The sequence below is a fragment of the Colius striatus genome, chromosome Z (genome assembly GCF_028858725.1).
Source record: "Colius striatus isolate bColStr4 chromosome Z, bColStr4.1.hap1, whole genome shotgun sequence".
Lineage (NCBI taxonomy): Eukaryota > Metazoa > Chordata > Aves > Coliiformes > Coliidae > Colius > Colius striatus.
This window is the reverse complement of record NC_084790.1, coordinates 5024992-5039234: the sequence shown is the minus strand read 5'-3', so window position 1 is coordinate 5039234 and position 14243 is coordinate 5024992. Positions and strand designations below refer to the sequence as shown.

The window sequence follows — 14243 nt, the reverse complement described above, 5'->3', positions numbered from 1 at the left end:
GGTTGGTTTTATGAGGAATGAGCAGTCATCAGCTTCCAAATGACCTCTGGAAGACAACAGAGTAAAGTAAACCTCTTACCAATGGGCTGAAATCCTTACGTAGGGCTTGGCCTAACCCCTGGAAGCTGCTTTAATTAATAAAATGAAAAAAGGTTCGGAGCAACTGCTTGAATCATATTCCCACACTTCCTCAAGCAGATTCATAAGCAGATAAGGAGCTGGGGTAAAAAAAAGACACCTCAGCTCACTCTGCTGGGCTTCCCTCCCTCCACCCTGGCTGACACCAGCTCTGTGTGTGCATCAGCAAGATCTGTGGGCCAATTCTCAAAGGCCTCACTAAGTATTTCTTCCTGCACGCCTGCCTGTTAGTGCCTTACCAGCAGAACAATCACTGGTATCATATTTCCCCAAGTACATCGTGGTGTCTGCTTCATTACAACCAGCTCATCTCATGCAACCTTCTGACCCTGGCAACCTTTTGCTGGCTGCTCACAGTCTCTTGAGGCTTCAAAGGGCATCTTCTTTACAGATTCTTGATGAAGATTTTATAACACTCCCTTTAGATGGACATGCTTAGAGGGGTTGTTTCTGGCCATTGCCCAGTGACACATAGCGTGCCTCAGTTTCCCTACATGGACACCACCCAGCAGCACTACAAGCTTGATAAAAAGATGCAAACTCCAGATTTGTCCTGTTTCTCTTTTTCCAGGCAAGCAGCCTAAAGGCAACTTCTCCATTGAGCACTATAGTGCCCGGATGGCTTATCATCTGCGCAAAGACTCTCGGAAGAGATGCTGTTTCGAACTGATCTGCCCTGGGAAACGCACCTACGAGGTAGGAGCTGGGGGGAGAAAAGGCCCTTGTGTGCTGGTTTGAGCATTAGGCACAAAAGCACCTGTTCCGAGGTCACCTTCAACCTGGGACCTGCAGGACCAGAGGGGCTGGGAGTGTCCAAGGCCCCAGGTAAAACAGCCCAAGAAGCATTACAGAAGGTGATGATGCTTCTCTTTGACAGGTCATCCCAGCATGGATCTTCCCTTGGCACAGGAGGGATCTTGGGCTCTCTTTGCCCTCGTGAGACATAAGGGTTAAGTGAGAATGTGGGTTAGATGCAGGAGAGGATTCCATTTGGAAAGCCCATTTTTAAATAGACAGTTCGGACCCAGGTTAAATTTAAACATTCTGTTTGTTGAGCATCCAGGGGGGAGCCTAAAAACTGATGTGATGAAAAACCTGGCCCAATCCACAGGGTGGGCATGAGACCCCTCCTGAGCTTTTGGGTGATCTTGGATGTAGAGTCTTGCTTCAGAGTCAGTAATTCAGTGGAGATTGTGGTTTTCATCTGAATTATATTAATGAATTAGGCTTGACAGCCTTCCTCTGGGATAGTCTAGCTTTGTTCCGCTCCTGCTTCCCTCTTTGGAACAGGGAGATAAAGAGTAAAGTGGCTTTCCCAAAGCCACAGGGTAAAGTATGGCAGATCCAGGATCTCCATCTAGCTGCAAATCCTTTTCTTCTCCCTACATACAATAACACAGGAACCTCTCTTCAGTTCACAGCCCCAAGCCCCGCAGAGGCTAAAGACTGGGTGGATCAGATCCAGTTCCTTCTGAAGGGTGAGTCTGCTTGGCTCAAGCCAGCATCCCATGTTTGTTTGGGCCTCTCCCCCCACTCCGGGCTTGGGCTGCTCCCTCCAGCAATGGATGGGCTTGTGCTCATTGCCAGGACTCTGCTGGGGTCACAGAATTCTTTGGGTTGGAAAAGACTTACAGAGTCCAAGCCGACACTGCCTCACACTACCCAGCCCATCACTAACCCATGTTCCTCAGCACCTCAGCTACACAGCTTTACAATATCTCCAGGGATGGGGACACCACCCTGGGCAGCCCTGGGACAGTGTCTAACAGCCTTTTGAGTGACGAAGTTCTTTCTCATCTCCAACCTAAACCTCCCCTGGTGCAATTGGAGACTGTTTCCCCTTGTGCTATCACTTCTTACTTGTAAGAAAGAGACCAACCCTCACCTTACTACAACCTCCTGTCAGTCACAGGGGGTGAAAATGTCTCCTCTGAGTCTCCTTTTCTCCAGAGTCCCAGCAAAAAGAGAGGTTCTGGAGCTTTGCTCTTTTGAGAAGGTGGTTAAAGAGAGGTGGTTAGTTGGAGCACACAGGCATTCAGTTTCAACTCCAGTACTTTTGGCCACTCTTAGAGAGCAGAGCCCTGTGATCTTGCAAAGGTTGCAAGTGTCACCAAGTGGGACAAGAAAAGGGTGAGAATTGCTCCTTGCTGCCAGAGTCACAGATCTGCTGTTCTATGCTTGACTGATGAAGGATGGGCTGTTACTTTGGCTCCGCTGGAGTTGCTCCAATTTGAGACCAGCAAAATGGAGACAAGACTCCAGCTCTGACAATGGAAACCCTCTGAAAGCCATAGGCAGCTGCCCAGGAGGGGAGTCAGGCTCGGTTCCTTGAAGCACTTGTTGTATTTGTTTTTCCCTTCTGAGGCTTTTCCTTTGTTTTAGCCTTTTCTCAGCTTCCATCCCACTTTCTTTACACCAGGTGCTCATGGGCCAGGAACAGAGACTGTTCACTCTCTGCAAGGTCCATAGAGAGCACAGAGTACAGTGGCATCGGCTTTGTTACTTGATTTCAGCTCACTGAAGGTCCCAGCATGCACATGGTACTTTGGTTTGCTGTTTCTCACAGTGCTTTCGCTCTCTCCTGCCAGACCTGAGCTCCCTCACTATCCCATATGATGAGGAGGATGAAGAAGAGCTTTACAATGATGTGGACAGTTCTGACTCTGTGAACACAGCATCCCACAATACGACCCTGAATCAGGAGGAGCCAAGTGTCGAGGTGGAAGAGGATGACATCTATGAGGTTTTGCCAGGTAAGCAACCAAAGCCTGAGCCATCTCTTAGCCTTCACCTCACAAATGTGGGAAGAGACCTAGACTACACAATTAATATCTCAGGCTCTGCTGAGTATAATGGACCCAGACCTCAAAGGTTTCACTCCATTTCTTTGTTCAGACTGGTTGATGGACCCCAAGAGCAATCCTGTTCTGTTCTGATGAGACAGAGGGTTTGTAAATTCAGGTGATGCAGATTTTAGAGGTTGTGCTCTGCTCAGCCTGAGTAATATTAAGTTTGAAAGTGAAATCTCTGGGCTGTGTTACCTGGAAAACCAGACTTTAGATGATGAAAATGCTCCCTTCTGGGCATGTAGTCAGGGCTGTAACACAATTACTGGTCTCCCAAGAGATGGTAAAATAAGTGCATTAAAGACTAGTGCTTGTTCACTGACAGTGCACAAGGTCTGGAGGTAGCAGGGCAGTAGCTGCTGGTTAAAGGAGCCAGAAGCAATCTTCCTGGCACAGGACCAGGCAGCCTGGGAGGATGACGTGGTCTGCAACATTTCTTACCATTATAGCCAAAATCAGGACATGACATCCCCCAGGGCTCGGTCAATGGGTCACCTGAACCTTGTTTATATCTGTGTGCTGCTCTGCTTCTGTGCTGAGGTTGGGATCACCCAGCTTTCTGCACCCTGACCTCAAAGGGCAGAGTCCCTTGTTGCCTGCAAATAGCAAAATAGCCCCTGGTTTCTTCTTGTTTCAGAATTTTGTATTTCTAGTGATTTTAAAAAAAAAAAAATAGAAGTTTTGTGGTGCAAAATCTTTGTCTTGTTCAGCTGCCAAAGCAAATCTCTGCTCAGCATCCAGGCAGCTGCTGGGGGTGGAGCTGGGGCTCCAGGGCTGCCTGTGCCACCCTGAGCAAAGCCTATGCTTCTCTCCATCCTTCATCTTTCCTTCCCAACCTTCCATCCTCTTCTTTATGTCCTCAGCTCTATGGAAAGCAGCTCTCTCTTCCTCTGGTCATACCCAGAACGGTCCCCGAGCTGGGCACGACCCTCTGTGAGGTAGTCTCTAGGCTGGTGTATGAGGTGCTGATGGTGTGTTATGCTGATAGCTTTCAGCATCCATGGCTGCTTGGGCAGCTGTGCCCAACTACCCTCTGCTCCATGGATATCAACACTGACTACAGAGCAGCTTGTGGAGAGCAGCTGAGGGACCTGGAGGTGTTCAACCTGGAGAAAACGAGGCTCAGCAGAGGCATAATCGCTCTCTACAGTTCCCTGACAGGAGGTTACAGTGAGATGGGGGTCAGTCTCTTCTCCCAAGTAACAAGTGACGGGACAAGAGGAAATGGCCTCAAGTTGCACCAGGGGAGAGTTAAACTGGAGATCACGAAGTTGTCAGCCCCCGTGCCAGGCTGCCTGGGGAGGTGAGGGATCCCCATCCCTGGAGCTACTGCAAAGCCATGGAGCTGAGGTGCTGAGGGCCATGGGTTAGTGGTGGGCTGGGCAGGGTGAGAGGAGTGATTAAACTTGATGATTAAAAAGATCTTTTCCAACCAAAACAACTCTACAATTCTATTCCATGTGAAGGTTTGTTCCACACATGGATAATGCTGGTCCTGCTGGGAGCTCACACAGTGTTGATTTAAGGACAGATCCCACCATTGTCCCCACTCTGGGATGCAGTGTCTCAAAGAGCTGCAGCCCACCCTGCCAGCCAGCTTCGCTCTCAGTCCCCACGGATGTTACTGTGCTCCTTCACAGAGACCAGTGCCCTCATGATGGGGCTGCAGAATCTCATAGCAGAGGAAGGTACACCCCAGCTAAACTCTTCCTTTGATTATGAGCCATGACTGAGCCGTCTGTCCTATCCACCCCAGCTTGCTAAAAGATTCCTTAAAGCAGCCCAAAGCATTGTGTCTCAGGCTGCTCACCAGCCCAAACCCTGTGAGCAACAGGATTGAAGCCCCTTTTTCATCGGGGCTTTTGCACTATCCTTTGATTCTGGTGTATGGGCATTCTGAGAGCTCTGCTATCATGGAGGGGCTGTTGTCCCAAGGGTTTGGCCAAGCATTCCATGCCCAGCACAACCCTCATCCAGTTGAGATGCTGGCTCAGCCCATATCACCTCTGCTCTCCAGCCACTGAGCATCCTGCCCACAGCTGGAATCATCCTGACAATGCAGGGCACCATGCACAGCACTGCCAGCAGGAAGCAAAGCCACAGGTCTTTAATCTGGACAAGTTTCTCGCTCCCCACAGACTCCAATCCCCTGTCAGCTTGAACGTGGGCAATGGTGGCACGTTACTGCAGAGGCCAGTGTGCAAGTGGTGAGAAACCAGTTGCAGGGCTCAGGGGCAAGCAGGAGAGATCTGCTCTGCCCCTGAGCTCACCATCCCTTCCCAGCCCTTTGCACCCCTGAGACACCCCCCAGCAAACACAGGGGAAGTCCCTACCCAGACCTGGATCTCCTCTGGGCCTGGCTGCCTTCCTCATGTCCCAAGTGAAAATAGAGAGAGAAAGGGGGAGAGGGGGAAAAAAAAAGAAAGGAGGGGGAGATGAAGAGATAATTTCCTCAGCAAGTCATCGTCGTTAATGAAGTTTTACAAAAACAGATACAACCAAGGAAAAATAAAATTTCACAGGTGATAAATTTTTCCAATTTCCCTGGCAGAATTCGATAGGATTGTTAAATTAAGAGTGAAGGTGTCTGTTAGGAAGCAACGAGCAGTGATGGGTAATTTTATAGAGTGGAAAATTGAATCAAATTGCTACATTAAAACACAGCTCCTCTGAGAATCTGCCCAACGCCCAGGCTGCTCCAGTGCAGCGGTGGGGTGCACAGCCCACTGGCTCCACAGCTATGCCCAGGGCTGGGGGCTGCCCTGGGGCTCTGGACTCTGACTGAGGGTGCCCAAGACTTTCCACGGCCATGTAAAAGCATTTTCCTGAGAGTGATGTGGATGAGATGGTGATGCCACCCTGCCTCCACACACAGGGGTGGCATAGGAGGAAGTAGCACTGCTCCCGGGAGTTGTGGCTTTTAGCATTTGCCTCTGATTAATCACTATAAAAATCCAGATATTGGCTGTGATCAGACACCCAGGCTCTGGGAAGGCAGAGCTTTGCTTCCGCACTCGACTCAGAAAAGCACATGGTTGCAACAGGCTGCAGGGCTGCGGTGCGAGGGGAGGTTGACATGGTCCCACAGCCCTGTTTGTGACTGCACAGCTCCAAATCTGCCAGGGCTGTGCCTGAGGCCAGTGCGCCACAGCACAAGGCAGAGCTCAGCAGCATCATAGGGTTAATGCCTTCACGATGGCCGTGCCAAGACATCTGCCAGGACACCTGTGCCGTGCTGGGGTTCAGAGACGTGGTGGCAATCCCTGCTGTGGGAGAAGATGGAATGCAGGAGGGTGAGCAGAGCTTGGCTGCTGCCAGCTGAGGGGAAGCCACACCATCAACTGCCTCCCCATCACATTTTCCTGAGGAAAATCCCCTGTGAGTTTCCTCCCTTCCTTCTGGAGAGGCTCCGTCCTTCACAGCGCCAGTGGCCTCACAGAGCTCACTGCAGGGCAGAGCAGGGACCTGCTGCCAGCTTGGGGTCTTCCTCCCAGCACAGGGAAAAGGCACAAAGTGAGTGCTCAGCAGGGCAGAGGCTTTGGAAAGAATGGGCAACTGAGGCACAGAGGACTGAAATAGAGGAGAGCACCTTGTCCAAGGTGTGGAGCAGTCAGCTGCCCAGCCAATGTCTCAGGTGGGCAATGCAGAGAGGGAATCCCTGGCTTTGATTTTGGGTTAGAACATGCCCAATTCCATTGAATATGGGGGGGGAATGGCCCAAAGTGGGAGAGGGAGAAGAGTCTGCTCTAGAAAGCCTCCCCAGCCCCTCGTTGTCAGCCTTCTATGGCTCCTGGTGAGTGAGGACATGTGGGAACGACAGCTCTACCTGAAGTGAGGAGCTGGGACCCACAGAGCTGCTTGAGCTCATTAGGGGCTGTAAATGTGACTCCCTGTTAGTTGTACCAGCAAAGGGGACCAGCTCTGCAATCTGAGGAGCTCACAGAGAAATGAGGAGGAAGGAGGGCAGATACATCTACCCAGGATCATCAGGGCAAACCTGGCTGCCCAGCACCACATCCAGGCAGACAGCTGGCTGTGCCAGGCCCTCCATGGGCAGGATTCCCACAGCTTTACTCATCTTGGGAACCTACCAGCAGTGTTTCCTCTGTGACAAGTGCTTCTGTGCCAGGAGATGTGAGAAGGGCTCTGGAAGGAGGTTTCCTGAGGACAGCCTGGCCATGGGGTGGAAGCGGTGGCTGTGGGATGTGAGCCGAGGGGATGGGAGGAGCGGGTGACTGCGGGGACCCCCTGGCTACAGGTCAGGGAATGACGCTGCCTGGCTTTGGGGGGTGGCTCTGGGGTTTTCATGGCATGCAGAAGCTGGTTTGAGTGCCCTTCATCTCATGCCAAGATGGGATTAGAGGACTCGGTGCCAATGAGTCCAGATGCGCGGGTCTGGGGCACGTGCGTGGGAATGATGGGGGAGGAGGAGCGCTGTGACAGATACATTTACGTGCTCTTTTACAAATGCAAAGAGCAGGCAAAAGCCACTTTCAATAATTTATTTTAAAATCAATGCTAATGAGGTTCTGTCTCGTCAGTGGCCAAGGTTTACAATAAAGCCTGATTTATTTAGGAAAGATTTTTGGGGCCGCTTCCCGTCTAACAGGGGAGCAGTCGCAGTGACCCTCCAACCTGGGATGCAATTTGTCACTGGCAGTGGAGGCCTGAGCTGGTTTGCATTGATCAGATGGGGCCGTGGCCTCAGGAAGCACTGAGCAGCAGCAGCAGCAACCCCTTGGGTGCTGTGGGATCAGCAGAAGACCCAGCCTGGATTTCTCTTGGCTCTGCCTAAAGATGACAGCAAAGCCACGTCCCCTGAGGTGCAACAGGGCCACCTCTCCTGGCAGGACCACCCCACGCTTCCTTTGCCAGCAAGAGAGGCCAGTGAACAGTTTGCCTCAGTGCTGACTTTCTGAAATGTTTCAGAATTGGGTTTGATTTATGGGATTTTACTAGACAGTTTCTAGTCTTTCCAGTCACAGAAGAAAGCCTGGGCTGGGACAGCAGCTAACATGGGTGCTGTGCACCTGACTCACCACCCAGAGCAGCAAAGGCTGGATGGATTGTAAGCTGGCTTGATGTTAAATAATCTAATCTAAACTCATCTGTGCGAAGATCCTTGCTCTCACCAGTCTCCAGCCATTTTCGTAGGGCTTCCCCATGATTTCCAGCTCCTCTGTGCTTAACCTTTTCCACGGTATCACTTCTTACTCTTCTTCTTGCATCCTGCCTCATTCTCCCAGAGTGCCTGCCCTCCACTACCTGGGGTCCTCTTTCTCTTCTTACATTTCTGCTTCTGTCCCCCATCCCTCCTTGCATTTTTGTCCTGGCATTTCTCCTCAGCATCTCATTTTCTCTGGGCGGCCAGTCCAGCACAGGAAGCATCCCTTCCACAGGGCGCTCAGCAAAGTGCTGCCTAAATTTATGAGCCTATAATAAGTGATTTGTTTTTACCAGTGTTAACAACAATTCATATTTTTATGCAACACGTTTTAAAATATTATCTGTGACTTCCTCCTCTCCACTCTTCACAATTAAGCCAGGAATTTATTATTATGACAGTCGGATGCTTTCGCAGCCCTCTGCCTGCTCAGGCTCTGGTGTAGCTGTAACGCTCACAGCCCTTCCCCTGACTTCCCTTCTCTCTTTCCCCCTAGATGAGGAGCTGGATACCTCCTTCCCAGAGGACAATGGGGACACTGGGAGCAGACAGAGAAGCGGTAAGAGCCCATCCTGCTTCAGCCAAGCCAAAGGACCAATCCAGGTCATGGCTGGGGGGGGTGTCTCAGTCCAGCCACCTTTGAGCATCATGGAGTGTGGGTGGTGATAGAGTGTGATGGGAGAGACCCCAGGATCAAACCAGTGGGTGACAGAGGAGTCCCTGCAGCTGCTGGAGTTCAGATAATCTGGTCTTGGGGAGCTCTCTCCATTTTCTCCATACTAAAGGCATGGGGATTGCCTCTCCTCTTTGGACAGACACCCTAGAGGTTTGAGCTCTCCACAGAGATGCCCCAGCATCCATCTCCACTTCTGCCCAGTGAGATCCGCACGTTAATGGATCTGTTATAGAGGCACAGCCATCCCTGTGCCTCATCCCAATCTGGGCCAGGGAGAGACAGCCAGCCCTCCCGGTGCTTCCCTGGGAGAGAAACAGCCTGGAGAGAGGGCAGGAAGCAAGCCATGGCCCAGAGGAAGCCACTGCAGGGAGGGACGTCGGCTCGGGAAGCCAACAGGACACGCACCACCCGCCTGGAACCAGTAGCCTGAGGGTCTGTCCCAGTGGCCAGGGCCCCCACCCCTGCTTTTTCCTTAAGGACCCGCACCGTGGGACAGGAGCGGAAGATCTGTTTCCTCCCCGGTCCCACCTGCTTCTCTTTCCATCACGGCTTCCGCCCCGGCGCAGGAAAGCAGCGCTTGTGTCCCAGCAGCCAGGGCTGCACCGACCGACTGCGGGCTTCCTGCCGCCCCGCTGGCTCCTCTCCATGGGGCAAACAAAGCAAAGCCCAGCTCGGGGCAGCTTCCTGAGCCATCCTCCAGCTCCAGGGCTTGGAGGGGATGGCCTCACCCTGGGATGCTCAGCTCATGAGGTGCCTGCCCTTGGCTGATAGAGACCGGAGGGGCTGGGCCTTGGATGCTGTGGATGGTGGGTGGCTAAACCAGCTGCACGCAGGCTCATGCTCTCTTAAATGCACAGGCACCCCCAGCATTGCTCACCCCTCCCAGCAGCCCCAGAGCCCCTGTGCACAACTTCTTGGTCCTTGTGGCAAGCCTGATCCAGCTGAGAAGAGGAGGCTGAGAGGAGACATGATCACTCTCTACAGCTACCTGGAAGGGAATTGCAGTGAGACGGGGGTCGATCTCTTCTCCCAAGTAACAAATGATAGGACAGAAGGAAATGGCTTCAAGTTGAACCAGGTGATTGGAGCTGAGGAAGAACTTTTTCCCTGAGAGGACTGTCAGCCCTTGTCCCAGGCTGCCCATGGAGGTGGGGGAGTTTCCCTCCCTTGAGATGTTTAAAAGACACATACATGAGGTGCTAAGGGACGTGGTTTGGTTTAGTGATGGGCCTGGCAGTCTGAGGGCAGTGGTTGGACTCGGTGATCTTAAAGGTCTCTTCCAACTGTAATGATTCTATGACATTCTGTAACAGTTCCCTATTGCCAACATCAAACCCCCTTGGATGTTTCTTGTCTCCGGTCCAGGAGGGTGCTCAGGCCTATTTCTAGCAAAATCTGGTTAACACAGACTGCCTTGAGTCCCAGCTGCTTGCAGAGACTGGAGCCAGGCAGTCTTTCTCCACTCATGATTTCACAGAGCCTGTTTCCCACCCCCCAGCATGATGACTGAGTTGGCCACTGGAGCATGTGGCAGCTGCAGCTGGTACCAGCACCCAGAGCCTGGAAAAAAACGATCCTGGTGTTTATAAACTGTGAGACCAGCAGCTCTTCCTGGAGGCTCCTCAGCGCAGGGGGAGGCACAAAGAAGGTGATGGGACATGCACACACACAAACACACACGTTTTTCTTCGCCTTTCACAACTGGCCCAGCATTTAAACATCCAAAGCATGGCAGAAAAGCAGATCCACCGTGGCTTTTCCAGCTTGAGGTGTGGTCAGCAGGGAGCCGGGTAGAGCTTCGTGGCAGGCTGGTGCCAGAGGTAACGATGAACCTGCGCCCCAAGGCCACCCCAAGGATTTTGGCTCTCGCCTGTCACAGCCATGCCAGCCCTTTAAACGCCTTGTTCATACTCATTAGTATCTGCCTGGCACTTGTAATTGTTGTTAATCGTTATTACAGGCTTCGTTATGAGCATTGTCATGATTGCTTAAAGCCCTGTGTCTGTTTTCACACTAAATAACATATCAGACTCTCACTTCCCCAACACTGGGCAGCGTTTCAAGAGGGAAAGGTTATCACCAAGCCAGGAGCCTCAGCCCTCGTGCCTTTCACCGGGGTAATTTGTGCTTCTGTCCAACTGGACCAAGGGCGAGGAAAAGATGACAGGAGTCCTTGAGCAGCAGGCTGGCGGCAGGGAGGGAGGAAAGGGGCTACTCCTTAATTATATCACACAGCCAAAGTGCCAGATGAGCATTTGGCTAATGGAAAAAAACCCCACAAAACTATTGTTTCTCATTTCTAAGAAGCACGAGGATGCCATGGTACTGCCAAGACACCCATTTGCCCTGCTCCAGGCTGCCTAACTCCAGCCTTCTGTCCTGGACCAGCCTCGTAGCTGCTGCTGCAGCACAAGCTCACCAGTCACATGCAAACAGAGCAAAATCCCTCCACTTGGAAAATCAAAAAGCCCCCCAGCCTGCCTCCTGTCACAGTCCCCCACGCTGAGTGTGAAAGGTTTCACCTAACCTGAGCACAGCACTGAAAACCCCTGAGCTGCAGACGGTTGTCATTAGGTTTCAGCATCAACAGGAGGCTTCTGAAGCAACATGCCCAGAGCAAAGGGGTCAGGGCGGATCGTCCCTCTCCCACAGCCCCTGCCTGGGGCTGCTCAGGCTGCAGAAGAAAATGATGCGGTTGTCACATTTGGCTGGTTCTCTTAATGACCCCAAGGCCCAGAAACGTAGGAGTAGGCTCTCGTCCCACTTACATCAGTGTAAATCAGTCGCACTGAAATCACAGCTCTGCCCTGAACGCAGATTTAAGTGTCTAGACAGGGCACTAAGGCTTTTTAAACATAACCTCTTTTCCATACAAGGAAGCAGAAGTAATGCAGGAGTCCTGGGATGGCTTCTCTGGATCCAACCCACATCCCACCCAGCCAGGAGCTGGCAGGTGGGGAGGACTGTGGGACATCCACCATGCCCCATGGAGGCTGCAGCATCAAGCTCTCCCTTGCCTGGCCTTATCTTAAAGTGCTAAAATGGAGTCAGGATGCCTTTTCTGCGAATGGTCTTAATTTTAGCAAGGTACTCTCCATAGCTGGCACAACCATTTCCGTTGCTTTTGAAACTGCAGCTGTGAATGAAGCGCAGAGCCCAGCCACGCTTTCATCACGAGGTATCTTCTTCATCTGATACAATTAATTCTGACCTTCTGAAGGTCGGGTTGGAGGAAGGGCTGAGACCTTCCATCCGAGCAGCTGACACGGCTGGAAAAAAAAACCACACAAACTTTGGGAGCATGAACCTTCCTGTGGGCTGGAAAATGTCTTCCCTTTGTACTCACAGAGTGTCATGTCCAGGCTCGTGCTCACGGCTTCTGCAGAGTCTCTGTTTCACCAACACCTTCTCTTTTCTGTCGCTCCTTGCCAGGGCAACCAGATGCCTCTGAGCTCCTCTTTTTCCTTTGATACAGCCAGAAAGAGCAGAAGTGGGAGCATCCCTGGGAACTGAGGGCTGATTCCAACTTCCCAGCAGCACCCTCCCTGCAGATCCCAGAACAGCTCTGAGTGTGATGGGCACTTGAGGGTCTGGAAGCATCATGTAGGAAGATGCATTTTCTATCTCAACCCGAACCCCCTTCCCCTCCCAGTGCAAGTGAGGCAGAGCAGGACTCTGGAGAGGAGCAGGGGCTGTTGTGCGGGATTGCTGTGTTTAAATCTCATTCCCATCCTTGTCCTCACACCCTCTCCTAACAACCTTTTCTGTTAATTACACAGTTTTCTGGCTCCTAGCAAACTGCTGCTTGCTGTGGCCTCCTGCTCGGTGCCTGCACGCCCTGATATTTCCTCTGCCTCCAGTTCATAACCTCTGGTTCCTGCACTTAGCACAAGCTTAAATAACTCAGTAGCTCCTACTCCTTCTATTCCCTTCACAATCTTTTCCTCATCACTCTGTGCTCCCCCTTTAATACTTTCCAAAGGATGCAGACCTACTTTTTTTTTTCCCAGCCTTTCTATTTAAGTTCCCCAAGTCCCTGAGTCATTCCAGCTGCTCCCTGCTGTGCCATTATCCATCTCTGTAATGTCCTTTTTCATATTTAGGTGATCAAATCTGGGCACAGTACTCCAGATGCACCCTTATCACTCGGTCCCTTATACCATATTAGAAACATTTCCTCCAACATGTGCTCGATATTTTCTATTTATGCTTTCTGGGCTTGGCTCGGTGCATGGCAGAGCAGCACAGAACATTGGTACAGCTCCACTGCTCAAAGCCCTCTCCCCTGCAAAACGTGGCTTTACTGGTTTAATTACCCTCAGGGGTCAGTCAGATCATAGAGATGTCCATGTCATGACATCTGAATTCACCCTCACTTTGGTGCTGTGCCGTCAAAGCTGTCTCCTGACTGAAGCCTTTGGTCCAGGAACATGTTTTAACGGTCATCTTGTGTACTTGAAAACTGAGAATGTGGGGGCTTGGGGCTGGGGTTTTGATGCTGTGGAGGATCTGTTGGCTGTGTTGGGACAAGTTGCTTCCCCAGTCTGCAACCCGGGCAGAGCAGCATCTCCTCTGTTTGTAGGGCTCTGTAAGACCATGGGATTAGGCTGATCCCATCACAAGGCGGGGTGCTTTCTGTCTCCACCATGGGAACACAGCTTCTGTGGTGGCTCTGGTCTCTGGGCCAGTTTCTGGGGTGGTAAATGCTGTTCTGAGACGGCAAAGATGGAAACATCTTGTGTTAGAAATGCTGCTGCAGTGTTTTCCAGAAAATCGTGATGCACATCTAGGTCAGGGCAGTCCCCAGCCTTGGCACCTTTTGCCAGTCATCAGCCCAAAGCCATGGCTCTCAGCAAGCTGGTTGTTTACCTCTCCCAAGAAAACGGGGGGGGGGGGGGGGAAAGAGTTTGCTGACTCACATTCCCTTCCCTTTCTGCAGAAGACTGTGATCATAGGCATCAAGCAAAGGCCCTGCCTCCCCAAACTCACAGCTTAATGGGAAGATCAAGACCTGAGCCATCAAGCTGTATCATCCCGTAGGAGTTTGGGACCTTCTCTGACCTCCCAGGAAGGGCATTGAAGGCATATGTTTACTCCCTGTGCTCCTCCCATACCTGTTCCCGCTCCAGGCATTCCAGGTGCCATTTGCTCGCTGAGGGGGCCCTGCTGCATCGGCTGCAGTCACCCATTTGGCATCTTTAATTACTAGATAAACTCTGCTACCACCTTCCCAGCAGCATCCTCCCAGAGACCCCCTGCAAACACCAATGTTAACTAATAGTATTCCTCCTCCATGGCCTGTGGCAGGGTTGTCACCATGGTGGGGACCCTGCCCAGCAGAGCTGGTGTTGATGCCATATGTCCCCTCTTGACCACATTAAGGATGCCCACCTCAGGAACAGCTTGGATTGAGCCTGAG

At 51.7% G+C, this 14243-nt stretch overlaps 1 protein-coding gene across 1 annotated transcript in view; it reads left to right on the top strand.

The window, feature by feature from the left end:
- Positions 1–14243, top strand: part of SKAP1 (src kinase associated phosphoprotein 1) — a 158786-nt gene that overhangs the window by 130129 nt on the left and 14414 nt on the right. Inside the window, exons 7-10 of the mRNA XM_062018776.1 lie at positions 710–834; positions 1553–1616; positions 2727–2891; positions 8645–8707. Of these exons, the coding sequence (XP_061874760.1) occupies positions 710–834; positions 1553–1616; positions 2727–2891; positions 8645–8707 (417 nt within the window). The remainder of the gene's footprint in view (positions 1–709; positions 835–1552; positions 1617–2726; positions 2892–8644; positions 8708–14243) is intronic.